The 27,442-nt window shown below is 49.4% G+C and overlaps 2 protein-coding genes across 3 annotated transcripts; one reads left to right on the top strand and one right to left on the bottom strand.

Moving 5' to 3' along the window:
• Positions 1–167: 167 nt before the first annotated feature.
• ANAPC16 (anaphase promoting complex subunit 16) lies at positions 168–6,687 on the bottom strand. The gene is made up of 4 exons (XM_062496080.1): positions 6,562–6,687; positions 4,610–4,767; positions 2,599–2,673; positions 168–901 (listed from the first exon to the last, which is right to left on the bottom strand). Exons 2-4 carry the CDS (start codon positions 4,749–4,751, stop codon positions 786–788), a joined length of 333 nt encoding a protein of 110 aa, XP_062352064.1. The 5' UTR covers positions 4,752–4,767; positions 6,562–6,687; the 3' UTR covers positions 168–785.
• On the top strand, positions 6,459–27,442 carry ASCC1 (activating signal cointegrator 1 complex subunit 1). Of its 2 annotated transcripts, XM_062496079.1 has the most exons (11): positions 6,459–6,493; positions 8,069–8,193; positions 9,326–9,425; positions 10,302–10,399; positions 11,632–11,810; positions 17,847–17,983; positions 20,103–20,222; positions 24,354–24,475; positions 26,370–26,372; positions 26,573–26,652; positions 27,323–27,442. In XM_062496079.1, the coding sequence occupies exons 2-11, from the start codon at positions 8,085–8,087 to the stop codon at positions 27,338–27,340; spliced, it is 966 nt and encodes a 321-aa protein (XP_062352063.1). In that variant the 5' UTR covers positions 6,459–6,493; positions 8,069–8,084; the 3' UTR covers positions 27,341–27,442. The 2 variants fall into 2 exon arrangements, with proteins under 2 accessions (XP_062352063.1, XP_062352062.1); XM_062496078.1 differs by lacking the exon at positions 26,370–26,372 and having other exon boundaries at positions 6,483–6,493; positions 8,072–8,193.

Here is a 27,442-nt window from a genome sequence, read left to right on the forward strand (position 1 = left end):
CCAGGATTAAAATCTGTCTTAAATCAAGCCACTTTTGAGCACAGTTTGGTTCCTCTCACGCTGAACTCCAGTCTACCATCATGACAGTCGATCTGCTTCTGAGCTTCACTAAACCTCCTTAGCTCCCAAGCAGCCGATTGTTTTCCTCATCAGACCGGATAAAGAGTTTCAGAGTCATTTTATTGTCATAGAGAAATCTAATACAGAACAAAGAGGACAAAGTTTCAGGGTACTGAAGACAGAGCAGTGTCCTGCCAGCGCTACCAGAGAAACAGCGATGAAGAGGGAACGGCTTGGGCAGCGGCCGAGGCACTGCTGGAGGAGGTGACACCGCCTGGCCCCTCACCCGACCCCAGCTTGGACAAGGACAGCTTGTGTCCATCCCCCAGCACGACAGCCGGGGCTGAGGAGCGCTCCTGGCATTTGCTCCAGAGGGTTTCCCCGCTCACTCAGCGCTCCGGCTGCGCTCCAGCGGGAACGCGGGCCCCTGCAGCCGCGCTGTCCGTGTGCCCTCCTCTGTAAACAATACGGAGATTCTCCGAGGCCTGTATGGCTCATCCTGCCTTCTAAGTTACAGAAACCAAGCCCTGCCAGCCTGTAAGGACCTACAGAATCCCGTAATTTCCGTTTATTGGCAGCTTCACGGGGGATCCCCACTCTCAAAAAAACCAAAGCCCCATCCTGCCGATGCAGCTGTTAGCATCTGATAAATGATGGGGGGCGTTTTGAAGGCAGGCCAGGGAATGTTTTTCTTCTGCTCCCTGACAGCAGCAATCCAGACACGCTCAGCCCGAGGAGGGAGTGAATCCCAGGAGCTGCTCTATTGGCTTGTACCTCCACTCATCTGCCTCCAGCTCCTCCACCAGACCGGCAAGTTTTTCCATCCTTGCGACTTGTTGATCTGCGAGGAGTTCAAAGGTAACTGTGGTTTGCAATGGTAGTGCAATTAAACCTTTCAATTAGATGCAAATTCCCAGCTGTCAGTGGAGAGCAGGGCAGAATAAAACCTATGGAGCCCATTTGAATCCAAACCCACTCTGTACAAACAGCGAGAAGAAAGCAGGGACAGGCTTTTCTGCCCCAGTGTGTGTTTACCCATCCCTGCCCGTGCCATGTACATTCAAGTTCTAACAGGGAAACATCAGGCCCATTAGTGTATGGGGGTGAAAACAGGATGAAGCTCATCTCATAAAGCATAAATATTTATAGTGCAGAAGAACAGAGAAGTTCAGAGAGGGCTTGGTCAGCCCATGGTAGAGCTGGGTGCAGCAGGAGGAGCTGTGCTTTTGATGAAGGTCCTTGGAGGAGGACCTGGATGAGCGTGGCAGAGAGGCTCTGCAACCAGAGCCTGCTAATGAGAGGAAGGTCCCCAGACAACATCTTCCTCTCAGGTTTATTTATAACCACTCGTGCGTTGGGCACACAGGGCCCATTTTCAGTTAAAGGTGCTGCAGTGGTGCAGAGATGGGAATATCCATTCTCCCAGCTCTGCTGGAAGTCTAACAGTGCTGTAAACTCACTGCAGCCTCTTGGAGAGACGGCCCAGGGCTAGCACGAGGTGTAGCATAAACTGCGTGTGATTTATGCTGACTGCAGCAGTGGGTCTGTTTTAAGAGGGACTGTTCTCACTCCACCTCCTGCACCCTTTTGAGAACTGTCAAACAAACAAGCCAAAAAATGATGACCTCGATCTTCTTTTTTAAGCCCTTCACCTTTCTCACAGGGAGAAAACAGGGAGGTGCTCCACAGTTGGAGCTGGAGTTGGCTGGTGTTTGTCAGGGTGCCAGGCCGTGTAGCAGCCCCTGGTAGCTACAGCCACAGCAGAGCTGTGGAAACAATGGCTCTGGAGTTCAGCTTTGCTTTCTGGTGCAGAAATACAGGATCATGGCCTTGCAAGCTGCTGCTGGCCCCCACAGTCAGAGGAGGACAGGAAAACCTCCCCACTCATAGACAACAGGTGGAAGTACCATTCTGGCTGACGAGAGGTGGGGACCAGAAAGGATGTGACCCTCAAGCAGCAGACAGGATCTGCTGCTGGGTTCTGTGAGAACCCAAGCTGCGATGCAGCCAAGCCCATCGCTGGGTCACAGGCACCTGGGCGAGGGCAAAGGGCCCGGCAGGGAAGCAGAGGTTCAAACAGGATGTCAGGCTGTTCCCTGGGGAGGCAGGGAGTGGCCTCAGCCCTGTCACGCCACGCCACGCCACGCCACGCGTGGTGCCTCTGGAAACCTCACCTGACCCCGCCAGGGCCACAAGGGCTCAGCAGAGAAACAAAGGTGGAATGGAGCGTCTCTGTGCCCCAGGCCAGAGAGACAGTCAGCGCTGGGCCGAGATCAGAGCGTGGGCGTTTCCTGCCCAGAACCTCCTCCTCGGGCCTCACCTTGTGCTGCCACACAGCCATGGAAAAACAAGCTTCGGGAGGCACAGCCCGTTCCCACCCAGCCTCTGTGGGCTCCCAGCGCTTTGCATAGGGCTCGCAAAACGACTCAGTGGTGGCCTGACTTAGGGTTCGCTCTGCTTTCTTGTGGCTGGCACCCGAGAGCCAGGTCAGGCTTTGCCCCCGCCGCCTTCCCCGAGCCACGCGCGGCCGGCGCTCACCGTGCTTCACTTGCTTTAGTGTCGATGCGACCTGGAAGCTGAACACTGACTCGCAGAGGAACCTCTCAGAGCCATCTGTAAACAGAAAAACGACACGGTTGGACCCCAGAGTTTGAGGCTGAGCAGCCTTCAGTGCCCCTGACCTCCTGTTCTTATGTCTGAGGTGTGGGTTCCCCCTTGCCTTGTTCTGACACTTTCCCCTGTGCTGACTGCAGCCCCTGTGACCCTGCACAGGACTTTGGCTGGTTCCTGATGCTTCCTGGGATGAAGATATCCCAGGTGGAATTCTGTTACATCCACTCTGACAAGCAATTTTAGTCCATTTTAAACAGAAGTTAGGAGAAGCCAGTTAGTTAAGGAGAAGCTAGGTAATGTTATGGCAGTCTTCGATTCCCTCAGGGCTCGGGCGCTTGTGTCCTTAGAATGCTTTAGGATTTCCCACGGGCTCAGACCATAACCCTACACAGAGTTTCAAATAATGTGTATCTTGCTATGCAAGTCAGTAATTGATCACACAAGTGACTCAGAAATACAGCAATCTGGAAAACATAGCTAATTGTGTACCAAGCACTGACATAGTTTATACTGCCTCCTTCTAAAAAAACCCTAAAATACCTACAGGTTTATTTAGAAACAAGTGAGATAGTTAAAGAAGCAATAAAAATCAATCAGTCAGTGGGAATTTTTGAAGAGGACACTGCAGCTTCTCCTCTGGTAGCTGCCTGATGAAAGAATGGGTGTATCACCTTGGGTGTCAGAAATTCAAAAGCCAACCCAGAGCTTCCTGCAACAGGGCCGGTGTTTGGTTGCTGCTGCCACCCAGAGCAGGTGAAGCACTGTGTTCCTGGTAAAGGGATCAGCCCAAAGCACAACCCATTTGAACCTCTGTGCCATAACAATGTGGAGAGCAGTTTCAAAGACAAAACTCTGGAAAAATCTAATCCAAAGCTGAACCCCAGGGAAGAGCTGGAGTTTCACCATGCTCAGAGCTTCCTCTTACAAGTGCTGCCCCAAATGCATCATGGAGACATCAGCAGGAATTTTTTTCAAGGAAAAACATTGGAAGGGGCTGTCCAGGCAGGTGGTGGAGCAACTGTCCCTGGAGGTGTGCAAGGAACAACTGGACATGGCACTCAGTGCTCTGGTGCTGTTGACAAGGTAGGGATTGGTCACAGGCTGGCCGATGGTCTTGGAGGCCTTTTCCTACCTAAATGTTGGATTGTCTCCTCCCCGTCCGTCCTGCCGAGTGGCTCTCAGGAGGAACAGCTGCCTGTCTATTTGGTAACACAAAGTGCTTCATTACTTTAATTTGTTTTGAGGGCTCGTTAAGTTCTGTGAGCAAACCTTTAGTCATAATTACTTCAATAGCCTGGCATATGGGCTCTAATGTGTAATAAAAACAACCCTTCAACGGCACAGCCATCAGCTCCCAGCTGCCCTGTGCTGCCGTAGGGACACTCCAGCCATCCCATGGTGACAAGGGAAGTTCAAGGGGAGCAGACAGAGAGACCCAGGTTTAACCCTGTCACCCAGAGGACCTGCCCTTCCTCCCTCACCCAGAGCTCACTGGGCTTCTGCTTCCGCAGTCCTGACGAATCCAGTGGCAGGGCTCGAGCACCCAGATGCAAGCTGGCAGGGAGACAAGCTGCCTCCTGGACTAACCCAGTCAAATCCAACCCAAACCAAGAAAATTAGTACTTCTGCCAAGAAAAATAGTCCTGTCTCAGCTATCCTTGCAGTAATCCCTGCCTGACATCAAAGGATTAGCTAACAATGAGCAATTATCACTGTCATGTTCCCTTTCAGGTAGATGCTTCCTGGTCTGAAGTGTTGTCATGGAGCCAAAAAGCAAGTGACTGCCAGAAAAATCACTCCCTCCTGAACAACTGGTGGGAAAGCTGGGACCAACCAAGCCCTGGTGCTTCCTTTCCAGCTCCAGCTTTTGCCAGTGGGGTGCGAAGTTCAGCAGGTTGGAGGAGGAGTGGGAAAGGAGAAGGGCAGGAGCAATCACCTTCCAGCATCTCCCCGGCTCCTTTGGGATAAGTGAAGAGCGCTTTCCGGGGCGGCGCCAGGTCCGAAACGCTGAACCCCGACCCCGTCACCGAGCTGCCACTGACTCCTCCGGCCGAGGAGGACGAGGAGGAGGCTGCCATTGCACCCCGGCCCAGCCTGGGAGGACAAAGAGCAGAGCCTGAATTAGGAAGGCTGGGTGTCTCAGAGTTCCCCAGGGCACAGAGCCAGCAGCCACACGTCTCCCAGGATGGATGAAGGCAATGAGGGGCAGCATGAAGCTACCTCCGCTGCCCCAGAGTGTCCAGGCTGCCCTGCGTGTGTGGGAGAGCTGCCTGTGCCCACTGTGGGGATGGGCACAGAGCTGTCACACCCTGAGGCCAAAGGTAACCCCCGCTCCAACCCCTCGGAATTCCCCAGGGAATTAATCCAGAGCGTGCACAAGAATAACGAGGTACAGGTTGCTGGCCTGAATTCACCAGCCTTCAGCTGCCCTGGCGCTTGTCCCACTCCCCAGGGTCATAACAGGTGGGGTTTCTTTCCTTTCTTTCTCCCCCTTGTTTCCAGGAGCACAAACATAGAAGCCCTGCTGCCTCATAAAACCTGGAAGGCTGTGGGACTGCCAGTTCCAGCGCCACATCCTGCACGGAGCCACGCCGTGCCTAACTTGCAGCAGCTGCTTTCTGCATCACTCCAGACGTGCTTTTGCCTTTCAAACGCTGTATTTGACTTAAACTGGCAATGCCTGAGGACCCATCTGCCTGTGCAGCACAATTCCAGCTACCTCTTGCACAGTCTCTTCTCAGCCTTGTTTTTAAGAGGTACTGGGTTTGTACCAGTCTGGTACAAACTGGGTACCCAAACTGGTACAGTTTGTCACTGGGTTTGTCACAACAAGGGACTTAAAACTCGTCATGTACCTCTCTGATAGTAAAAAAGGTGTCCCTTGGCCCTTATCAGTGACAACACTTGCTGCTTCTCCAAAGAGTTATAAGCACTTCCAAAATACCCTGCCCATTTCATTCATTTCTGTTATCGTATTTAGTACACTTCTGCAGGCTCTTTAGGGTACACAGACAGTGCCCTTGGAAAGCACTCGAGGGTTTTGTGGAGAAAATGGGGTTTTAAGACCTTAAAGCTCATGTCATTCCACCCCCTGCCATGGGCAGGGACACCTTCCACTATCCCAGGGTGCTCCAAGCCCCATCCAACCTGGCCTTGGACAGTGCCATGGATTAGACAGGAACAGCTCCTCTGGGCAATCTGTGCCAGGGGCTCACAGGGAATAATCCCTTCCAAATACCCACCTAACCCTGCCCTCCGTCACTGGGAAGCCATTCCCTTTATCCTATTCCTCCATTCCTTTAAGTTTCCCAAGAGTTCAAGGTTACTGTGTGTAACACAGAACACAGCAGCTCACAAGAGGCTGGGGGCTTACGGGCCGTGACGAAGCACGCCTGCATAAAAAAAACTTTTATTTTTGCTATGCCACACTCAGCAACACCTCCCTCAGCAAACCCTCAGGCTCAGCTCCCTGCTCGCAAGGGAGGTGCGACGATCGTTTGCGCTGACACGATGCCAGCCGGAGCTCGAAGACCCGACAGATTCCTAAGTGTGGCTGCAGGGGGGTTATTTTAAACAAACGCAGAGCAGAAGAGAGGAGGAGGCAGGTCAGGGCGATGCCTGGGCCTGTTACAGGAACCTTCCGCCAACGCTTCAGGCACCTCAGGCGCCGCCATCTTGAGGGGGCGGGGAGCCCAACGGCCCGCGCTCCCGCCCCGCGAGACCACGCCCCCTCTCAAACCACGCCCTGGGCCCAGAGCGCCACGCCCATCTCCTGGCCACACCTCCTCCACCGCCCATGGCCCCTCCGAGCCACTCCGCGGTGAGTGCGGAGCCCACGCTCCGCCGCGCCTTCCGCCCTCCCCGCGCGCTCATCGCGTCGCCCTTCACCTTCGGGGCCGCCGCCGCCGCCCCCCCGGGCGCTCCCCGGTCCCGTCCCGAACCCTCTCTCCTTCACTTGGCACCGCGGACCGCGTCTTGGTGCGGGCGGCGCGCGTGGCCGCGCTCGCGATGCATGATGGGGCGAGCGCGCGCCACTTCCGGCGGGACGTGTGGGGGGAGCGGGGCGGGGGAGGGGGAGTGGGAACAAAATGTCAGCGGAGAGGATGAGGGTGTTTCGGAGCTGCCGAAACACACCCGCAGTGCTGTGAACGTAAAGCCGAGCGGTTCTGTTGCTGCAGTTCTAGCGGTTCTACTGCCGGGAATTTCCCCTGTCGCCCTCCCCGGGTGACCTGGAGTTGTTGCTCGCGGCCCCTGTGGATCCTGCCTTCAGGAGCCGGATCCTGCCGTAAGGCTGCAGCTCCAGCCGCCGTGTGCCTCCCGCTGTTGCTGCTCATTTTTCAAAAGTCCTGTGTCAAGAAATTGTGGCACCAATGTGTTAAAAACATAACCTCCCCCCAAAAAAAACCTGCCTGGAAGCCAAAGCCCCAGCGGCTGATTTTTCATGTTTATTTCCGTCATTGTGCACAGCTGACCTTTGCCCTTCTCCCCTTAAGGTACAGGAATTACTGCTTTTATTGAAGTGTAAGGTTTTTTAATCTTCCGTGTAAGTTTAGATGATTGTGAGTCATTTCAGAAGGTGGGGCTCGAACCGAGGGGAGAAGTATTAACTTCTCAACCTCATGTCATTCTGTAATTAATGCTAGTTGCTTCCGAGGCAAGCTCCTAATATTTTCCTGTTCTGTTGCAGTGGACCGGTAAACCTTCTGACAAAGGTGAATTGTTTTGGTGGAAACTATTTTTTTCTGAGTAACAGATTCTGGTTTAAGATTGAGATAACCAATATTAAATTAACCATGCCTGTGAACATAGAAATTCAAGTGCTGAAGATGTGAAGTCTCTGACAGAGCACTGCGGCTCTTTGTTTTAGTACCATTAAATGTTCTTCACTCTAACCATTTTTAACTTGTTGCCGGCTAAAGCCCAAAGAAATTATGAAATGTCACATTGACTCAGGTTACAGTGAGTTTTAGCTGAAATCTGTGAGTTTCAGAGTTACATACCTCACACTACTTAAATTTCCTGTTTTCACTTGGCTGTGCTTGATGTACTTGTGACTTCTCATAAAATTACTCTTGGATTGAGACACATAGGGTTTGAGGAGGTGATGCCTTTCTGAAGACTACATGGAGGAGCTTTTAGCTCAAGGAAGGGAGGCTGAGATGGAATATTAGAAAGAAATAGTTCTCCTATGAGGGTGGGGAGGCCCTGGCACAGGTTGCTCACAGAAACTGTGGCTGCCCCATCACAACAACCTGGGATAATGGAAGGTGTCCCTGCCCGTGGCAAGGGGCTGGAAAGAACTGAGCTTTAAGGTCCCATCTGACCCAATGTGCAAGGAAACAACTGAAATGAGCTTTTGCTTGGCCTGAGTTAGCATGGCTGTCTCTTGTTGCAGTAGGACGAGGAGCAGGATGGACGTGCTGCGGCCCCCCTTGATAAGGATCGGGGGGAGAGTGTACAGGAAGAATCTCATCCAAGAGCAGGCCTTCCCACACGAGGAGGAAGAGGACTTCTGTGCAGGTAAGGAGTGATGCTCAGGAGGTGTGAACATCAACACTGGGGACCTAGGGAGCTCTCACTGTCATCTCTGATGCCTTTCTGAGCACAGACACCCGCCCGTGTGGTGGATTGAGGTGTTCAAGAGGGAGAAAAAGGGTTTGCCTTGATCCCTGATGAGCCTGCTGCCCAAAGTGGAAGCAAGTCCCAGTTAGCCCAAGTGGGTTGGCTGACGGTGCTGCTGACTTTTCACTTTGCTTGCTGTCTGTGGAAGATCTCCAGGAAAAGGGAAAACCAGATTAGCTCTGAAGATCTGTTTTTCCCAGGTTTTTCTTTCTTTTCCTTACCATCATTATTTGCAGATATGGCAGATATGGAAGCTGCTGGCTAAAGACCCTCTGTCCTGGCAACATTTGTGCTTTTAAAAACTGGCCTCTTACAGTGCAGCTTTTGGAAGGCGTTACCTATTTTGGGGACAAAATTCTTCCTGTCCTGGTGTGTTTTACTTTGTCTTTCTGCCTGCCTGTTTGCTGTCGTTGTGTGTGAGTTGTTGCAGGCACAGAAAAGCTCCAGTGTTACTTTTCAGATGGGAATGCGGCAGTTGTGTCCTGTTTCTCTCCCACCTTGCCTTTGTGGATTGCACTAAGCTTTAACAAGGTGCTTTCCATCCAAATTCATCCTGTTTGTGTTGGGAAGGGGATGGGAAGCACAGCTTCTTTCAGGATGTTCTGTTTGATCCGTGCCTGCGGATGGAAGGTGCATCTGTTCCTTGGAGGCTGTTTCTAAATCACTGGCTTGAACCCTCAGACCAAAACTATCCTCACCTTTTATCTGTGCTCTTCTGCAACCTTAAATTTCTGAATTGGCTGCCAGAAGGGACCATTCCCACTGTGTGGGAATTGCACAAACTCCAGCTGAGAAAAACCCTGGGCTGTAACTACCTGCTTCCTGCTCCTCGCAGCCGGCCGGATTTAGAAGCAGTCATTATGTGTTCCAGAGCTGGTAGTGAGGTGATAAATAAAAAGCAGTTATCCACAGCAGAGAGGAGCCCATTCCTTTCCTTCATTTAACCTTGAAAGAAGGCTGGGAGGAGGCTGTTGTCCTCCACAAAGCACTGCCAGAGGTTGTGCAGGGTCTGATGTGGTTTTCCTGGTAGGCCCCGGTGACTGCGCAGACGAACCCTGCGATGCCTTTGTGGTGGAGGAGACTGAGCGAGGCTTCCAGTGCCGGGTGGAGGTTCCCAGCCCCTTATACAAGTGAGCCTCTGTGCTTTGGTTTGTTTGATTTCCTGCCAGCTGGGGTGGAAGTTGAGCACAGAATGTTTTTTTGGTTTTTTTTATGAGGTTGGGGTGAGCACTGGATCTCTGGAATTGTGTTCTGGGTTTGAGTGTTGGGGAAGGGGAAATTAGAAATGCCTTTCTAGTGCAGTTGGGCCTTGCTTGACTCCTCACTGTCCCCGTGGTAGGGACAGCAGGTGGTGCTTGCTGGCTGGCAGGAGAGTCTTTGAGCATCTCTTCCCTTGAACATAAAAGCATCAAGGAGGGTGGGAGAAGGAAGAGGGGGAAGAACTGGAGCAAGCAGCTTGGCAGGGGGAGTTTGTGGAAGCTTTCAGAGAAAGCACAAAGGACTAGAATTGGTTATTTACTCCAGTCCCTTGTTTACTGGGGAACCTGTAATGTTCAAAGTTTTATCTAGTTATTTTTGACAGTTTATTAGTTGAATAGTTTTGCTGAAATATAGAGAAGGAAAAGTGGTCCATTGTGTATTTGGATGCTGGCAAATGACTACCTTGAGCAAAGCAAAAAGCAGAAAAAGAGCCCTTATTTCTTCCTCAGCTGGGATAATGGAAAAAGAGATAAACCTGCTGTTGGAGAGGCTGTGGCAGGATGTGGTTGGCAGAGCTGCTGTGAACCTACCAACTTATTTTAAATTAAACCAGTTGTGTGCCACAGCTCATAGCCTTGTCCTAGGCTGAAGACGTGTGAAGTCCTGGGAGTCACCTATGTGCCTGGATGTGGTCCTGCACATGGAGCTGGGTGTGTGCATCCCTCCAGCACAGAGGGTCCAGGTTTGGACACACATGATAGAGAGTGTCACTGTGTGAGGGAAACTCCTGCACTTCCTGCCTCCAGGTACATCATTGGGAAGAAAGGGGAAACCAAGAAGAGACTAGAAACAGAGACTCGAACCTCCATCAGCATTCCCAAGCCTGGAGTGGAAGGAGAAATCGGTGAGTAGGATACACATAAAATGGATGTGCTTTTATCTGCTCTTTACACAAGCACAATTTAAGCAGGGAAGGGGTACAGGAGGTGTTTTCCCTTTAATTCCTACTTCTGACACAGCACTGACTCACTTTTTGGCCCTGGGAAAGTCTCTTCACTTATCTCCTAAGTTCATTTTTATTGTCTATAAAACCTTATAAAACAGGGGTGGTTTTTTTTGAAAAAATCACTTATGGGCCTTAAATGACTGCCTTGAGAAGTTGGGTCCTGAATGTGTTGTATTTTTTAAAATTTTGCTTTTAAAATGGTATTCCATCAATAAGAAACTGAAACAAGCATTCAGAGAAATACTTTGTTTATCTGTGTGCAAAATAAACATCTTCACATGCTTTAATATGAGAAGGGTTGAGATGACATTCCTGACTTTCTGGTGCTGTCACTAGATCCCAGCAGTGAGAGCAAGGCTTCTTGTACCCTATGTTCTCTCTCATCACTTCCAGGGATTTAAAAAGAAAGGAGACCCGTGCTCATCAGAGCTGACCCATGTGGGTTCTGCCATAGTGGGTATTCCTTTGGGCATGCTCCAGAGATTGCTGGCACAATCTGCCCCAAAGATCCCAAATCTGCCCCGTAGGTGTGCAGGGTTGTTTGTGACAGAGCTGTGAGGAGGAAATGCTGGGAGGATCCCACTGTGATGCTGCACGGGAACATGGTGGTGCTTCTCAGGGAGTGAGTCTTGACTCCTTCCCAAGAACTTCGAAGGGCTATTAGGAAGGTTGAGAGATGTTGAAAATACAGAATAATAGGAAGCCAAGGAAATTTTGCTCCTTGCTGTTCTTCCCTTTTGAGCTCAAGTGTTCTCTGTTTGGTGCCTTGAAGTGCATGCACAAACGACACAGACCGTCTTGATCCTTGATAGATTTCCTTGGCATTTTCACTCTGACTGCCTATATGAAAACTTGAAATAATGCTCTAGAAATCTGAAGGGCCCCTGAATTGATGGGCTCTGAGTTACTGTTTTTTAGTCCCTCAGAGCTGACTTTCTGACAGCAGAGGGATGCTTTTGATGCCACCATCCTGTCTTTACCGAGGAAAGCACAGCCGTGTCAGGCATTTTAAGTCAAGCAGGGAGTCTGGCAGGTTTTTCAGGGCATGGCTGAGGGATTTGATTCCTAGTGCTTCCTCAGGAAGCTAAAAGGGACTAAAAGCAAAGAGGTGTTGCTGTGTTTCCATGCAGTGATCACGGGGCAGCACCGCAGCGGTGTCGTCTCTGCCCGGACGCGCATCGATGTGCTCCTGGACAGCTTCCGCAAGAAGCAGCCCTTCACACACTTCCTGTCCTTTGCTCTCAACCAGCCTGCCATCCAGGAGAAGTTCCTGCAGTTCAAGGAGGAGGTGCTGGAGAAATGCTCAAAGGTAGGGATCCACATGAGGATTAGAGTGCAGAGTGTTGTTTCATTTATTGAGAGAGCGTTTTCTTTGTTCTTATTCTATTCTAGGAATAGAATTTCCTAGGAGTGCATTTTCAGCAGGCCCTTTACTTAAGTTATTGGATCTGCTGTGAACTTGTTGACTGCTGTTGTGAAATTTTCTGAAAATTGGAATGGTTTACTTAGTGAAACGTTAGCAGAGATTTTTCTAGATGGGAGGATATCTTAAGTTTCAAAAGAGGGTTGAGGTTTTTGTTTTTAATAGGAAAGTCACTAAATAATGTAGTAGACCTGTCTACATTTTATGATTTTTACATAACCATGAAACCAGGTAGGAATTCACAAATTTGCTGCTGCTTCTGTTTCACTTTTCTTTTGGCTCCTGACAGTGAAGGAAGGTGGGTGTCATTGCCAGAGCTGAGCAAGAAATGACTTGGTAGCACATGCCATCCTGCAAATCTCATCACTTCCCTTCTTCCCCAGGAGACTTTGTGCTGACAGCAGTCCTGCTTGCCTTCAGATCTTATGTTGGGAGGAGCAGGAAATAGTTATGCATAGGGAAATGAGGGAGAAAATGAAGGGAAAGCTCTGCATTCCGTGGTTTATTTTAGTGTACTTCTGGTCCAACAGAAGCGGTGTGTCAGTGTTCGGGGCTGGGCTGAGGAGAGGGAATGGTGTTACTAAATTGCCATGTCGTGTGTGTCTGGAGGATGTCTGGAGACATCCTGGAGGATGTGTCTAGGCAGGAGAGAGATCTCTCTGTGGCCCCTGCAGGTTACATTGCACACACACACTGCTGGGCTCTGTGGGCTAATGCTCTTCACTTTCTCATCACTTCTGTTGCGTTGCTAAGGGGAAAGTACAGTCTTGCTGATAGCACATCTTAAGAAGTTTAGTTTCCTATGTCTTCATGCCATGGGTGTGAATTATCTGATATCTGGGGAGATAAGAGTTCTTGCTCAAGTCCTCATGGTTCCTTGCATGTCAGTTGTTTCATCTCCCAAGAGCAGATCTGAGCTGTCTTTGCAGTCTTGTCTTTCCTGGCAGTCAGGATTTAAGCCCCTGTTCTCCCAGCTGTTTAATTCCATGACATCTTAGGAGCTTTCTATCACCTGACATTAAATACAACTGATTCTGGCCAACAGATCCAGGGATTAGCCAGTGCAATGCCAGGAGAACCTTTCCCTCAGGCTAGGAGGATGATCTCTCCTCATTAGCCAGCAGCACTACCTTTATTAAATCTCACCTTGATTAAAGGAATGCCCTGCAGGCAGGGGGATGGAAACATTAGCCTGGGAAGGTGTTGACTGGATGGAGAGGGGAGACCTAGGGCTGGCATCAAGTGATGACCTGGCTCCCTCTGTTGGTTTCTAGTTCCAGTCCCGGCGTGGGACCCACCAAAGATAGTGAGAGAAGCAGTTCTGAGGGGCTGGTGACCTGCATGGGGCTCTGTAGAGGCTGCTGATGCCATTGGCTCTGGATTGAGGCTGCTGCTTTCAGCATGGGGCTCTGTAGAGGCTGCTGATGCCATTGGCTCTGGATTGAGGCTGCTGCTTTCAGCATGGGGTTTCTCTTGCCCTTCATCTCCTTCTGCCTGGGCTTATGGCTGCTACAGTCCTTTCACTTGGCCTTCCTGGAGATCTGGCCTGCTCTGCCTGAAGACTTGACATCCTGGACTCCCTGTATTTGATCCTCCTCCCTCCCTCCCTATGGCCTTGCCTGCTGCAGTAACCTCGGTCTATCCCATACCACTTGCTGGCTTCTGGTTTCCAGGCTGTCCTGGTGTTAGATGAGTTTTCTAAGGACCTTTCTAAGTCCTTTCAGTGCCACATTCCTAAGATGTGTGTTTTGTCCATCTTTGCAGGCAATGCTGTTGTTTGTGCTCTCCTCCAGTGGTTTTAATCCTGCAGCACAACAGACTCAGGACCAGTCCTTCTCCCTGCAGAGCACTCCTTTTTCCTGCCTTCTGGGTGGGTTACATCTCTGCAGCCTTCCATTGGCCCAGCCTCCACTGGTGATCCTGCTTGCTCTGCAAACCCCTCCTGATCTTGTCTGTCACATTGCTTCTGTCTTGCTCACTCTTAAATGTCAGTTTGCATCTCTGGGGGGAGTGGGGGTTGTCTGCCATCCTCTTGAAAACAGGTTCACAGGCTTTGTGCATTCCCCAAGTGTTGTCAGTCACATTTGGAAGGAGCTGCCTGGGAACATCTGCAAACCTTCACAAGCTCCTTGTCTCAGAAAACTGCAGCAATCCAGTCTTAGAGAAGTGCTGAGACCAGGTATGGCCATGTTCATCTTTCCTCCTCCTGCCTGAACTTCTGTCTGTCCTGCAGTTTTTGTTTTGTGTCTGGACAGCTCCAGGTCCTGTAAGGGCCTGAAGTGTTCCTGGCACCGCTTACATCAGTTTGACATGTAGAACTCAGTCAGTAACAGGGATTCAGAGGGTTGCATATGTGTAGCCTAGGAATATATAGTGCTTTATTTTTCTGCCCTTCCTTCTCCTGGTATTAACTAAAGGGTTTCTAGATATATTTATTGCTTCCTGTTAGTTGGAGGAGTACAGTGCAGCCCCGTGCGTCTCTCAATCACTCCTCCAGCCTGTAATGCCACTCTAATACCACTTTATCTCACAGCAGGGTCTGCTAGAAAGCACATCAGTAATGAAAAACAGTAATTCAGAACTGTGCCTCGCAGAGCAATAAAAGAGCTTATAGATTTGTCCAAAGCAATGGGATTTCTCAGAATACTTGAGGAAATCTGAATAGGTTTCAGTGACAGAAGTGGGGCGTTCTCTACCTGGTGCAAAACATTGCAGAATTGGGTAGACTTCAGCCTCTGAGTGAGGGGTAATAATGGTAAGGAAGGGAAAGGACCAGGGGTGTGTATGTGTGTATGTTGCATGTGTGTGAGGATCTTTTCTGGCCATTGAGCATTTGAGAGGGAGTCTGTTTCTCTCTGAAGCAGTTACCATGACAACCATTCATTTATATTTTATAGTGTTATGTTGGTGGGTATATGCTTTCTAAGGTTTTTTTTTGTGTGTGTGTGTGTGTGTCTTTAAAAGCTTTTAGAAGATAAACCTTGTGCTGAAATACAGAACACTTCAGGTGTTGTTCATGCTGTACAGTCTGGGGTGCCAGGCATATGAAGCAGGGCTGAAGGGAGGCTCTTTTAGGTTGATTTAATCTAAATGCAGAGAGGTGGCTCACCTGGACAGGCTCATCACTGATGTGGTGCAGTGGGAGGTCTGGATGAGTGGATGACCTTGGAAGTCTCCTCTCACAGTCATGTAGGTGTCACAGTGAGGAGAACTGAGATGTCTGTCTGAGCATGCAGGTGGAAAAGGGAAGAGACTTTGCAGTAACATTGCCATGAAAAATCACAGTTGGGTCTTTGAATGCTGTGCAAAGGCAGTGTTTGCAGGCTGAACAGGATGCAGATGTAGCAGGGAAAAGAAGCATGATTGCTGTAATATATGGCAACCTGTAAATATCAAACCTTGCTAATGAGGTATTGTATCTCAGAGTGGAAGGGACAGAAAGTGGGAGGGTTTTTTGAGCCTGTAGCTCTTCAGTCAATCCTGTGCAAATGCTGTTTTCCTGGCTCTTTGCTTTGTTTATGGATCAGGGTGGCAGAGGGCACAAAACTGGCATGCAGTATCCTGCTCTTAAGGAAAAAAAAACCCAAAAAACATAAAGCTATCTGCAAACACTGGGAGCTCTTAAAAGAGTAGAGAGGACACAGCCAGGGTGATAGAGTTAAGGAGCTTGATCCCTTGCCTTGTCAGGTAGAAGGGCTGAAGTGTGTTGTGGTTTATGGTTTCCCTACTCCAGGGTCTTAGATTTGGAGGGACAACGTGCTTGGGCTTTGCAAACGGCTGGAGTCCCCAGATAAAACCCTTTCTGTGTTCCTTCTAAAGAAGGAGAGCAGAGGTACAAGTCTTTGGTAGCAGGAGGGAGAAAAAATGACTGAGTGGAAACGAGTTGGGTTTTTTTAACCATGACAGGGCAGTGTTAGGGAAAGGCATAAACTGAAAAGGACAGTCATTGCATGTGGATAGTGCATAAAGGGATTATTCTTCCTGCCTCTCAGTACATCTCAGTACATTAAAGAGCCCAGGTTTGAACAGTAAATTTTTGGGAAGACAATAGGACAGGTTCCTGTGAGGTGACTCAGTGACTGCTGATCACACATCATGATCTGGGATTAGAATTATGGAGTTCTAGGCTTTTTGTATCCTGGTGAGCAGTATCCAGCCAGGGAGGGCTGCTGAGACACCTGCAGGAACGTTGGCTGTTCAGGGAGAGCCACCTCTGACGCAGCATCTATTTTTGTGTGGGAGAAGTGGGATCTGCTGGCCTGTGAAAGAGTAGGGAGTGAAAGCAGGATTTTGAGGAGCTGCCTGAAATACTAGGGAGTAAACCAGGAGGATTATCTAGGTCTTGGCCTGCTCGCTGTGCACTGCTCTTCCCTGTTAAACTTCCCAGCAGCCGTAGCGTGGCTCGTGGAGGTGATGTGCCACTCTCAGCCCACACTCAGGTGTTGAAAACCTCAGGGGAACATGCTGCTTTTGGGGCAGGGTTATGTTTACAGCACAAATTGTGCTGGGGCAGAAAATGAGGGCAGGGCTTTGGCTTTCTGACCTGCAAAGGGCTGTGTTGCTGTACCTCATCTGTGTACTCTGTGGGAGTGACCTCGGCTGGCTGTCTGTGGCAAGGTTAAATCAAACCATCTCCCTGTTTCTGTCACCCAAGCTGTTGTTTGGGTGATGGGCCAAATATTCTCTGACTGTGGGTATTGCTGGAGCAAAGTGGCTGACGGAGGGAAATCATGTCCTGTCATGCATGTGAACAGCAGCAAGACTTAAAGGAAGCCACAGAACTTTTACTGCAGGGAGGGGAAGGTAGGGAGAAAGTGAAATGGGGCCATCCCTGTCTTTTGCCAGGCTGTGGCTGCTGGGGCAGGCCCCTGGCCTCTGTTTTGCAGCCTGCTTTGTCCCTAGTCCAGCCCATAAGCTGTGCTGTAAAGAAGGGTCTGCACGTGGTCATTAGGCATGAAAAATGCTGAGCGAGATGTGGGGCATTAAACTCTTGACAGGCTGAGATACTGCAGCATTTAAACGTCTGAAAGGTTTTATTTCAAACTCTGGAAAGCAGTAGAAACTTCAAAGCTATTGTTCTCAGCTGGTGCACTCTTTTCAGATGCAGATAGGCTTCCATGGCCTGGCAGGTTGGCTTCTTCTGGAGTTAAAATTGGAGGTTATTTAATGCACTGGTGGGAAGTGGCCACTAAGTGGAAATAATTGTTATAACATGGGTGTGTTAACCATCCTTGAGGTATTTTTATAAGTATCCTAAAACAGAATAGCACGTCTCTTAAAGCTGGATGCAACCACTGCTCCACCTGGGAACAGTTCCTCCCCAGCAACAACAATCAGCTCTTCTTATAAAGTGAATTTAAACTTAATTCATCTCGGCAAACTATAGGGCATATGGGAGGAAGAAAAATATAATTATCAGAGCTGGTATTAACTGTGCTTCTGTTGTGAGGTGCAACCTGTGTTTAGACATGATTTAGAGACCATTTAGACCTTGTCACTACAGCTGGTCTCAGCTTTATCGCACAAGAAGTGGACTTAAGTTTTAAATCTGAGCTGTCTTGCGTCGAGCTCATTGCTGGTAGCAGATGCTGCGTCGACAGCTGTGGAAGTCTCCTCCCAAAAAATCCCCATAGGAGTGAGTGTTGCAGGTCCTGGGTCCCGAGTTACAGCCTGCTGTAATTATCTTCCAGGCTGCTGTTCAGCAGCTCTGATGGAAAATCAGGCAGGGAGCTGCCTCACCTGCCAGGCTGAGCTTGCTTCCTCACAAAGTCTGAGAAATGTTCAAGTTGTTACCAACCTGACAGAGATAAAAGGATTGATGCCAGTGACTTGGTACCTGTTTTCTGTAGTATTTATCCCTGTGCTGGAGCAGGGTGTGTGTGGTTGAGCTAAGACACCTGTGTGTGATGGATTGATTTGTAGGATCACGGGGTCAGCAGCAGCCTGTTCCAGAACCCTGCAAAGCTTCACCTGACTCTTGGGACGCTGGTGCTCCTGAACGAACAAGAGATTCAGAAAGCTTGTGACCTCCTGCAGCGATGCAAAGAGGATTTTGTGGAGTAAGTGGTGGGAAAGAGATGTCATCACCAAGGCCTTGAGAGAGGGGAAAACAGCACCCTGTCTTGACAAGGAACAGCAAAGAGAAGAGCAGCTCATTAATCTCTCTCAACTCTAGAAATTTAGAAGAAGGCTGGAATGTTTCAAATGGGGCGTAGAAATCACTGAGCAGCCACAGAGAGCCCTCCAGCATCTGTAGCTCAGCTCAGACCCTGGGCCTTTCCTGAAAACCTGCTCTGCTCACTTCCCTTCCTCACAGTCTTTCTGCATGAGCAGTTTTTGATGCTGTCCCCTGCCTGCTGCAGAGCGAGGGCTGAGCTCCCTTACCTTTGCACGCTGCCTGCAGTGGGCTCTGGCACTTCCCTGCTGCCTCAGAGCAGATGCTGAGGTGTCCTTGACACGCATTCCTGGACGAAGGGAGCTGTGTGCAGGGAAGCCATCAGGAGCCTTGTGAGTAATCAGCCTGAAACGGTCCATGCTGCTCTGCCCGGCTGCCTGTTAACACTGAGCTGCAGATGTTGGGGCTCTAGCTGCAAATGTGGTCCAATGACACCGTAATTAGCTTATCTCTGGTCAGCTTAGTAATTGAAGATGGCCTGAGGGGGTGGTTTATTTATTTATTTCTGCCAAGCCTTTGCACACAGAGCACGGATCCTTTGCTTTCATTTATTTGCTGCCTCGGTGCGTGAAGAATTGGCCACACTGTGCCTGCTAATATCTGTGGGAATTAATGCATGGCCAGAATTCATACCTCTGCTTTTAAAAGGATGGCTCCAGTTCAGCTGTTGAACAGAAATGCAAGTGTGTTTCCAGGGGGAGGCTCTGAATGTAATATTTGGAAAGAGCCAGCTTCCTCATAAGTGGATTGAACTGATGCCGAGAAAATCATTGCTCCCTATTTCCTTTAGTGAAGGGGGAATCAACATTTGAAGGTAACCTTTAGTTTATTTCCCCTTCCACACCCAAGTAAATATACTTGGAAAATTAATTAGGCTCTCTTCCACCTACATAAACCTTCATTAGCTTTCATTTCCTTTTCTAAAGGGCAGGCAGTGCCCTGTGAAGGTAGCTGTGACCTTTTTGACCCTTTTTAGAATACGTGACCTTTAGTGATGTTAGTGGGATGTCCATAAGAGTACATTTGTGCTGTTTCCCTCCCAGTAACTATACTGGGAAGGGAAAATCACACTCTGCTTATTTCACTTGGGAATCTTTGCTGAGAGCCTCAAAAGCTGAACAGAAGTGAGCAAGGTCAGAGCAAAGTCACACTCACCTTGTTAACTGGTGTGTTTGTTCCATCTGCCTGCCCGGACACTCCCTGTTCTTTCCACGAGCCCTCAGTGTTAAACGAGGCATCACTTAACTCATGGGGAGCACTGGCTGCAGCTCTAGCCTCCCTGGAATTCTGTGCTGGGAAAGGCAAGGAGGCAGCATGTCAGGAAGCAGATATGCTCTACAGAGCTTTTGCAGGTGTGGGAGTGTATATTATATCCTGCATGAAGAGCTGGAGCTGATTTTAAACCAGCTGTATTTACTGGTTGGATGTTGCACTCAGAGCTGTGTTCTGTATTGAGTACCTTTCCCAGCCAAAATCAGAGAGCTGGAGACTTTATGGTTGGGCTTTTGAGCCTTTCCGGAGTGAGAACTTGAACCACTTAGTTCTGGTGGGTTTTCTGACATGTGGATGGAGATCTCCATGTGGTTGTTGAGGTGGCCTGTGAGCACAGGCAGGCTGACTTAATGTGTGTCTGAAACACCGAATGTATGAATTTAAATTCTTTAACCATTTGGGGTGGTAAGGCAATAATAGCCATAGCCTTGTGAGTTTTAGGAATTAGGGAGACTTTTTAAGTTAGGTTTTTTCAGTGCAAACAAGCTGAAAAATAAGGGACAGAAAAATAAGGGACTCCTCAGAGGAGTTCAGTGCCCCATAGGCTCTATATAACATTTAAGTCCCACTTAACATCAAAACTGTGTCTCACTACAGCAAAAAGAGTATCTAATCTCTTTCCTATAGGTAAACCCAAATATTTGGTATGTGCACATGGAGCACTATATGTTACATTTCAAGAGCTGGTGTGATGTTTTGCTTTTTAACATTAGGGATTTCTTGGGTTTCAGCCAAATTACTGGAGGGCAGCCCCTGACTGTGGAGGTGGTGGGAGTGGAGTACATGAATGATGACCCTGCCATGACGGATGTCCTTTATGCCAAAGTCCACATGAAGGACGGCTCAGACAGGTGAGTTCCCCATGCTCTTGTCTTTCATTCCTCCCCAGAGTGCCAGGGAAACACCCTCTGGAGCTCGTGGGTGCTGCTGGCAGTCCTCAGGCCAGCAGTCACCAAGATGAAGTCATCCTTGCTTCCTGAACCGGTTAAGGCAGTGATGTGTTTGCTCTTTAAATCAGTCACTGGTGGTGCAGCTGAAGGATGTCGTTTGTTTCTGCAGCAGTCTGTCAGGTTGAATAATGAAGACATGGCTTGCACGGGGATAAGATGGTCAAGGAGATACTCCTGAGATGACTTAGAAGGCAGGATGATTTGGCCTCTACTGTCTAGTTCCCAACCTGCAATCCAGATTAATCTGGACAGCCTGGTGTATTCTGTAGCACTTAATTATTCTTAAAACCCAGTTAGCCCAGAAGGTCCTCAGAAGAGCACGACCTGATTATAGTTGGTTTGTGTGTCTCTAGCAGCCTGGAATGGGTGCTGGGTGTGAAGTGTCTTTTGGAGCTGCTGCCTCAAAATCCTGAAGCCTGGTTGGTGTCAGCTCGAGTACTTATGCTGTTCACCACTGTGGCTGATGGCTTCAGCTCTGCAAACAGTGTCTGGACAACCTTCCTTCACCTTGTTTTTGATAAGGACCATGTCACCAGTGGCAGCAGCATCTTTTCTCTTGGTGCTTTCTGGAAGACCAAGGAAACATGGATGAGGCTTGGAGCACCCTGGTCTAGAGGAAGGTGTCTCTGCCCATGGCAGGGTTTGGAACCAGATGATCTCTAACACCTCTTCCAAACCAAACCACTGTAGATTCTATGATTAACATAAGAGCTGTTGTATTCTGTACTGCTGGTTACCAGAAATAGGGAAGGGGAGTAGCCAGAAGAGCTTTACCTCCTGTCCCTGAGCCTCAGCCTGCTCTTTTCCTGACAGCAGTGCCCTTTTGTTGTTTGTTCCCGTTGCTAGAGGACACCAGGAGCTAGCAGAGGAGCATGGAGCAGTGCAGCTGGAGGAGGGAGGCTGTGAGCAGGGACTGGCTCAGGGAAGAAGGGATATGTTCTGGCATATCCTTTCCCTGAGGGCTGAGGAGATGGGGGGGGTTGGTGTTGGGCTGCTTAAAACCACACTTTGGAGGCTGTGTTGAAGTAAGAGATCGGAAGCGGGATAAGGAAATGAGTGGGAAAATGAAAAATGTAAGAATTGCTGGGAGGCAGTAGGAATTGAAGTCTTTTCCTTTTCTTGGCTCTTCCACTTTGAAGTCTGTCCTACCCTGAAAAAGGTGAGATAAAAACAGATGGGGCGGGTGGAGAACCAAGGCAAGGCAGAGATCAGCCAGGAGACAGAGCACAGGGAAAAAGAGGGCAGAAGCAGTTGGAAATATGAGATGGAGACAGACACTGGATGACCCAAATGCCCTTCTGTGGGTTTTGTTGTAGAGAGCATCTAAAATGCCAGCGCTGGGAGCTGGGGTCTGGGCCTCCTCTCCTGAGTCACTGAGCTCTGGCTCTCTTGGAGGTGCAGTGCTTGCCAGTCTGGTTGCATCTGAAAATAAGTCTGCAGCCTGAGGAGCTTGGAGAGAAATCCTGTGGAGCATAAGCAGGGCCTGAATTGACAGTGATGTCTGCCTGCCTCTGGGGACAGTTTGAATTGTTGGTACTTGCACTGTGCTCTGTTTCAGATGCCAGCTGTACCCTGTGTGATGAGAACCCACTTAGGCACAGTGCTGGAGAAAGTGCTGATGTGCATCACGGGTGGCAGAGCTGCTTTGGGCAGGGGAAAAAAGCGAGGTCTTCAAGTGCACCTAGCCTTGAAACTGAAAACAGCACTCCCCACCCCCCAAGAAAGGACTGATGTCTCCACTGGGCTTCACAGAGATCTATTAGCTGAGATTTTGACCAAAACCAGACCTTGTGCTTTGCGTGGCACCTGGAAACTGCCACACTTCTCTTCCACAGCACCTGTTTTGCTTTTCGCATAGCAGCAGACTCAGAGAGGGCCAAGCAATTTAGTTTTAATCCTGGGCCCTGACTCACTTGCAAATTAATTTACAGAATCACAGAATAAGCTGAGTTGGAAGGGACCCATCAGGGTCATCAAGTCCAACTCCTTGCTCTGGCCAGGACACGCCAACACCACCACTCTGTCCCTGACACTGTTGTCCAAATGCTCCTGGATCTCTGGCAGCCTTGGGGCCAGTGACAATTCCCTGGAGAGCCTGTTCAGTGCCCCAGCGCCATCTGGGTGAAGCACCTTGTCCTGATATCATTCACCTGGCACTTCTCCCCTTACATAGTTCCTTAGCTATTAGCAAGCATCCAGAAAAACATTTAGCTTTGCAGAGGGAAAAAAAGGTATTTTTGTGTTGATGGAGAGCAGCCTTTCCTCCCTTTGAGATTCCAGCAGACACTGTGTTGGACTAGCAGTGATTATAAAAAGGGGACAAATGGAGATCTCTCCAGAAAACTCTGCTCTGTTTTCTGGCCTGTGACATGTATCATTGCCAAACAGCTCCTTGAACCTCTTGCCTGCTGAAACCTGCTGTGCCTTGCCCAGGGAAATGGGAAAGCAGTTTCTCAGCTGCAAGGCCAATACTAGAGGAGAGTAGCAGCCACGTGGCTTCCTCTGCTGGATCAGAACTGCTGCAGCCTGTGCTGGAGAGAGGTGTGTGCCTTCCTGTCTCATGCAAGATGTCCTGTTAGCTCTGTGTAGTTCCTGGCATGGCTGAGGGGTGGAGTTCCTTCCTGATCTTTGGATGATCTTGATCAGCTTAAGCTGTAAAGCAGGAGATTTGATTTATCCTGACTTAGCTTGCATAACTGCAGACAGAATTAGGGGTTGGCAAGCCCTTCTGCACATATAATGGCTCAGACTGAAAGAGGGATCATGCTCTGATGCCTCCCACATGGCAAATAATTTCCATTATAATTCATTCTAATTTGTTTTATTTCCTTGATTAACTTTATAACGTAATAAAGCACCGTTTTCACTTGAGCTATTCTCTGTTAATTTGTTTTAGTATTGTCTGTAATGATATTCATTTAATCTTTGTCATTGCTAATTTTAAAAATCACTGAAGTAAGGCCAGAAAATAGTAGAAAGCCATGACAATTGGTAGTTTGAGAGTCTTGAAATGGTCACATGGGGGCTGGCAGCCCTTGAGGGGCAGTCCAAAGCCAGCAGTGGGGTTGGAACTGGCATCTGGAGCGTGGCAGCCCCAGGCTCTGGGGACAGGCCATGCTCTGCCACAGCTGAGACACCAACATGGTGGGACCTCACAGAGCAGAAAGCTCTATAATCCCTGGGACGTGCTGAAGGAAGCTCAGATTCTTCTGTGTAGACTTAATAACCCATGGGCTTATTTTCTGAGATGGGAAGGTCTCATTCTGGCATATCCTCGCTGCCTTTGGTAAGAATCAGGCACTGCAGAAATTTTTTGGGCACAGCAGCAGCCTGGAAGTTCCTTCAGCTCCTTAGACATGAGTGCAGTGCTCTGATCCCTGCCCCTGCTGTCTGTCCTAGGATGGGTCTGCCCTCGGGTCCTGACAGTCAAGGCCAGACACAAAAGTGGGAATAAGTCCTTGGATTTTGCTTGCTCAGTATCTCCAGAGCTGGAGTGTTCACCAGGATGCGCTGACTGGGTTTGTGCCCCTGTCACCATGTTCTGGGCTCTCCCAGAAAGCAAACCCAGTGACTGGGTTGGTTATCTGGGACAGAGAGGATCCAGGCTGCAGCAGTCCCTGAGCAGATCCTCTGGGAGTCAAGGTGCCCAAGCCCCTGCGGGTGTGCAGATTTTAGCATTTGCAAGGAGAGTCACATTGTGTTTCCTGGCAGTAGAAAGATGCATCCTTCAGCTCCCAGTAACATCTGTCACTGTGAGCGAGCTCTTTGCTGTGCTAAATCTGCCCTTCCTCATGGAATGTTTGCAGCAGAAGCGATCGCAGAGGAGGCTTTGCGCAACAGTCAGAACTTTGTGCATTAGAGCTGAATCCTGATGCCTCTGCTCGCTTTCCATCAGGGACCAGCTCCCTTTCCTGTGTGCATGCAGAGAGTTCATTTCACACTTGCTGCCCTCCTGGCTGAAAAGCCAAAAGCTGATGATGCAGAGGCTCCTTGTTTTACATGACCCTGTTCTTTCTCTTTGTGCCTTCCCAGACTGCAGATGGTCGCTGATCAGCTGGTGGAGCGGTTTGTGGCCTCTGGCCTGATGCTTAAAGAATGGGATAGGGTGAAGCTGCATGCCACAGTCATGAACACTCTCTTCAGGAAAGATCCAAGTACGTGCAGAGCCTTCATCCTTGCTGCTAAATGCATTTAAAGTAGTCCTGTTGCTCAGCAGATGCTTTTGTGGTTCGCTTTTTCAGTGTGGTTTTTCTTACCTACAGGGTTGGGGGGGGAGTTGTCTGCAGATAAAACTCAGAAGAAAGTAAAAAAAAAAGCAATGAGCAAGAGTCATAGATTCAAAACCTTGTCATCCGGTAGCACTCACAGTAGCTAGGCTGGCTGGGGAAAAATACGTTCAAGTAGAATCACAGAATGTCCTGAGTGGGAAGGGACCCACAAGGATCAGGACCCACAAGGCCAGTCCAGCTCCTGGCCCTGCCCAGGACACCCCAACAATCCCACCCTGTGTTTGAGAGCGTTGTGCAAATGCTCCTGGAGCTCTGACACCCCTGGAGTTCTGACCGTTACCTGGGGAGCCTGTTCAGTGTTTCCTCTGAGGAAAGAACCTTTTTCCAATATCCAACCTCCCCTGGCACAGCTCCTGCTCCTGGGTCCTGTCCCTGGTCACAGAGAGCAGAGATCAGAGCTGTTCCTGCACTGCCCTTTGTGAGGGGGCTGCAGACCCTGATGAGGTCTCCCCTCAGTCTCCTTCAGGCTGAACAGAGCAAGTAACCTCAGCTGCTCTTCACGGAGGTGAGATCTTGGGCTCTCTGTGTCCCAGTGTTAAATTGAAACTGGATAACAACTCCATGTGTTGTGCTGACCTTCAAACAAGATGAAAACATAATCCTCTTTGGTCATCTTAGAGATTGCCCATTTCTTTAGGAAAGTGATTCCATTGTCTTTCTCCTTAAATCAGATGCAGACGGCTGCAAAGCTGAATGTGAGCTATTCTTGAGTGTGTGGCGTCTGCTGTCTCTGCCAAAAGATGGTCTGCTCTGGCTGTCTGTAGCATCATTCTGATCACATTACTTTATAAAGCAGCCCTAAAAGCATCATCTTTGGGGAGGGGCAGCGAGTTACAGCCTGGTTCTCCATGTGCAAACGTGTGTGCTCTGGCACGGTGGCCCCTGTGCACTGCAATAGGCTGTGTCAAGAATTCTTTAGTTGTTGCCTCTCTGAATGTCTGTGGACACAGTGATAACAGCAGGTGATTTGTGTCATCATTTTCTGGGCAGGTTTTGGGTCTGACTCCTGCTGAAGTCAAACAAGCACACCCATGGCATAGAAACCCTGTAAAGATGAGGTTCAGCTCTCAAACTGAGCCCTGAAATGTGACCCCAGATTGCTGATGTGGCTCGGTGTGAGGGGAGCCACATGGGCAGCTAGGTCTGGCATCCCGAGTCTATGTTCTGCACAACCCCATGAGGCATGCAAGGCATTCAGACACAATGGGGAGAGCATTCCGAGCCATAGAAGTCGCTTTGTATTCCACACAGGATTTGAATAGCAAGCTGGATGTGAGGGCGACTTCACAGTTCATGATGGAGATGAAAAAGAAGTGCTGAATGTATTCACAGAGTGAGGCAGAGGTCCTGTGGAAAGAGCAGATCATGTACTTGGGGGTTATATAAAAACCCCTACGTGCTCTGGGGAAATGGATCTCAGACTTTTGGCAGTTGCTGTAGGCCTGGGTTGCTGTTGTGAAAGTCTCTCTGTGTGTGTGGCTGTGTGCCCACCCTGCAGAAGATCCACACCACATGTATGGTGCAGGCAGCAGAGGTCTGTGTCAGTGCCGCCTGCATCCCGCCTGGCATTGTGCTGGCATGCTCAGCCTGGAGTTTGGTGCTGTTCCAGGCCATGCAAGTGCTGTCTCTCACCCTGACGTGGCAGGATGTGGGATGAAAACAAGCCAGAAAAGAGCAGGTGTGTTGCCCTGAGCAGTCAGCCCTACAGAATCACCATGGCAGTTGCTGTGATTTAAGGCCTTTCCTCCAGGTAACAGAGGCGGTCCCGATGGAGGTACCAATTCCAGCCCTTTTCCTCCTAAAATCCAAGTGGAAGTGGGGTTTTTTTTGCACTGAGAGCTGGGCAGAGATGGTTTATTAGCTGGCATCTGATTTTGGGGAGGGACAGAGTGGGGGTTGAAGTACAGCACACAGAGTTCTCCCATCTGAAGCTCATTCTGGTGGTGGCTTTTCTCTCTACAGCTGAAGAACGAAACAACACAATGACTGGTAAATCATCTTTCAAGGAGCGGGAGTCATTTAATGGCCAAAATATCCTCAAGGTCAGTATAAAACAATTAAGGAAATGGAGCCAGCTATGGATATTGAATAGCCAAAAGAGGTCAAAACACCTCTTCAAACTGCTTTTGTCTTAGGTTTATGGGATCTCCCAGGGTTGGGGGGAATGAGTGAGTTGGGTGTGTCCCCCAGCCGGGGGAGGAGGGTGCTGGGGGGACTCTGTTCAGAAAATAAACAGTCCAGATCACTTGTAATTGGGAGCATTACAGTATTTTAACAGGAGCATTCCTAAAGCTGCTGAGGCTCAGAGCAGGAATATGAAGCACGAATACTAAGTGGGTGTTCATGTTGTCATTTGCTTTGCTCCTGTTTTACCCTGGAGACTCAGGCTCGAGTTGATTCTCAGCCCACCAGAAAGAAGCTCTTCGTTGCTCTTGTTCTACTGATATATATTTCTGAAACTAAACCCCACTCTCATTTCACTTACTCTTTTCTTCTTATTTTTAATCTGTGCTATTGATTTGCTCCAGAAAAGTAGCAGGTAGTGGTAGGGAGTCCCACCAGGATCTGATGGCTTTGGCAGTGATCAGAGGGTAGAAAACACGATTCCCCAGACTGTGGAGGTTGGGTAAGGCTCAAAGGGGAGCATTCTGCAGACTCCCAAGCTTTGCCAACCATGGCTGGGACTGCAGGTAGCTTCTGCTTCTCATCCAGATGGCTGTAGCAGACTGATGCTGTGGTGCTTGACCCCTGCAAGTGTCCAGAGAGAAAAGAGGTGCACAGAGGAGCAGAAATGGAAAACAGCACCGGCTTGTAAACAAATTTGCAATCCTC

The sequence above is a fragment of the Cinclus cinclus genome, chromosome 7 (assembly GCF_963662255.1).
Source record: "Cinclus cinclus chromosome 7, bCinCin1.1, whole genome shotgun sequence".
Taxonomy (NCBI): domain Eukaryota; kingdom Metazoa; phylum Chordata; class Aves; order Passeriformes; family Cinclidae; genus Cinclus; species Cinclus cinclus.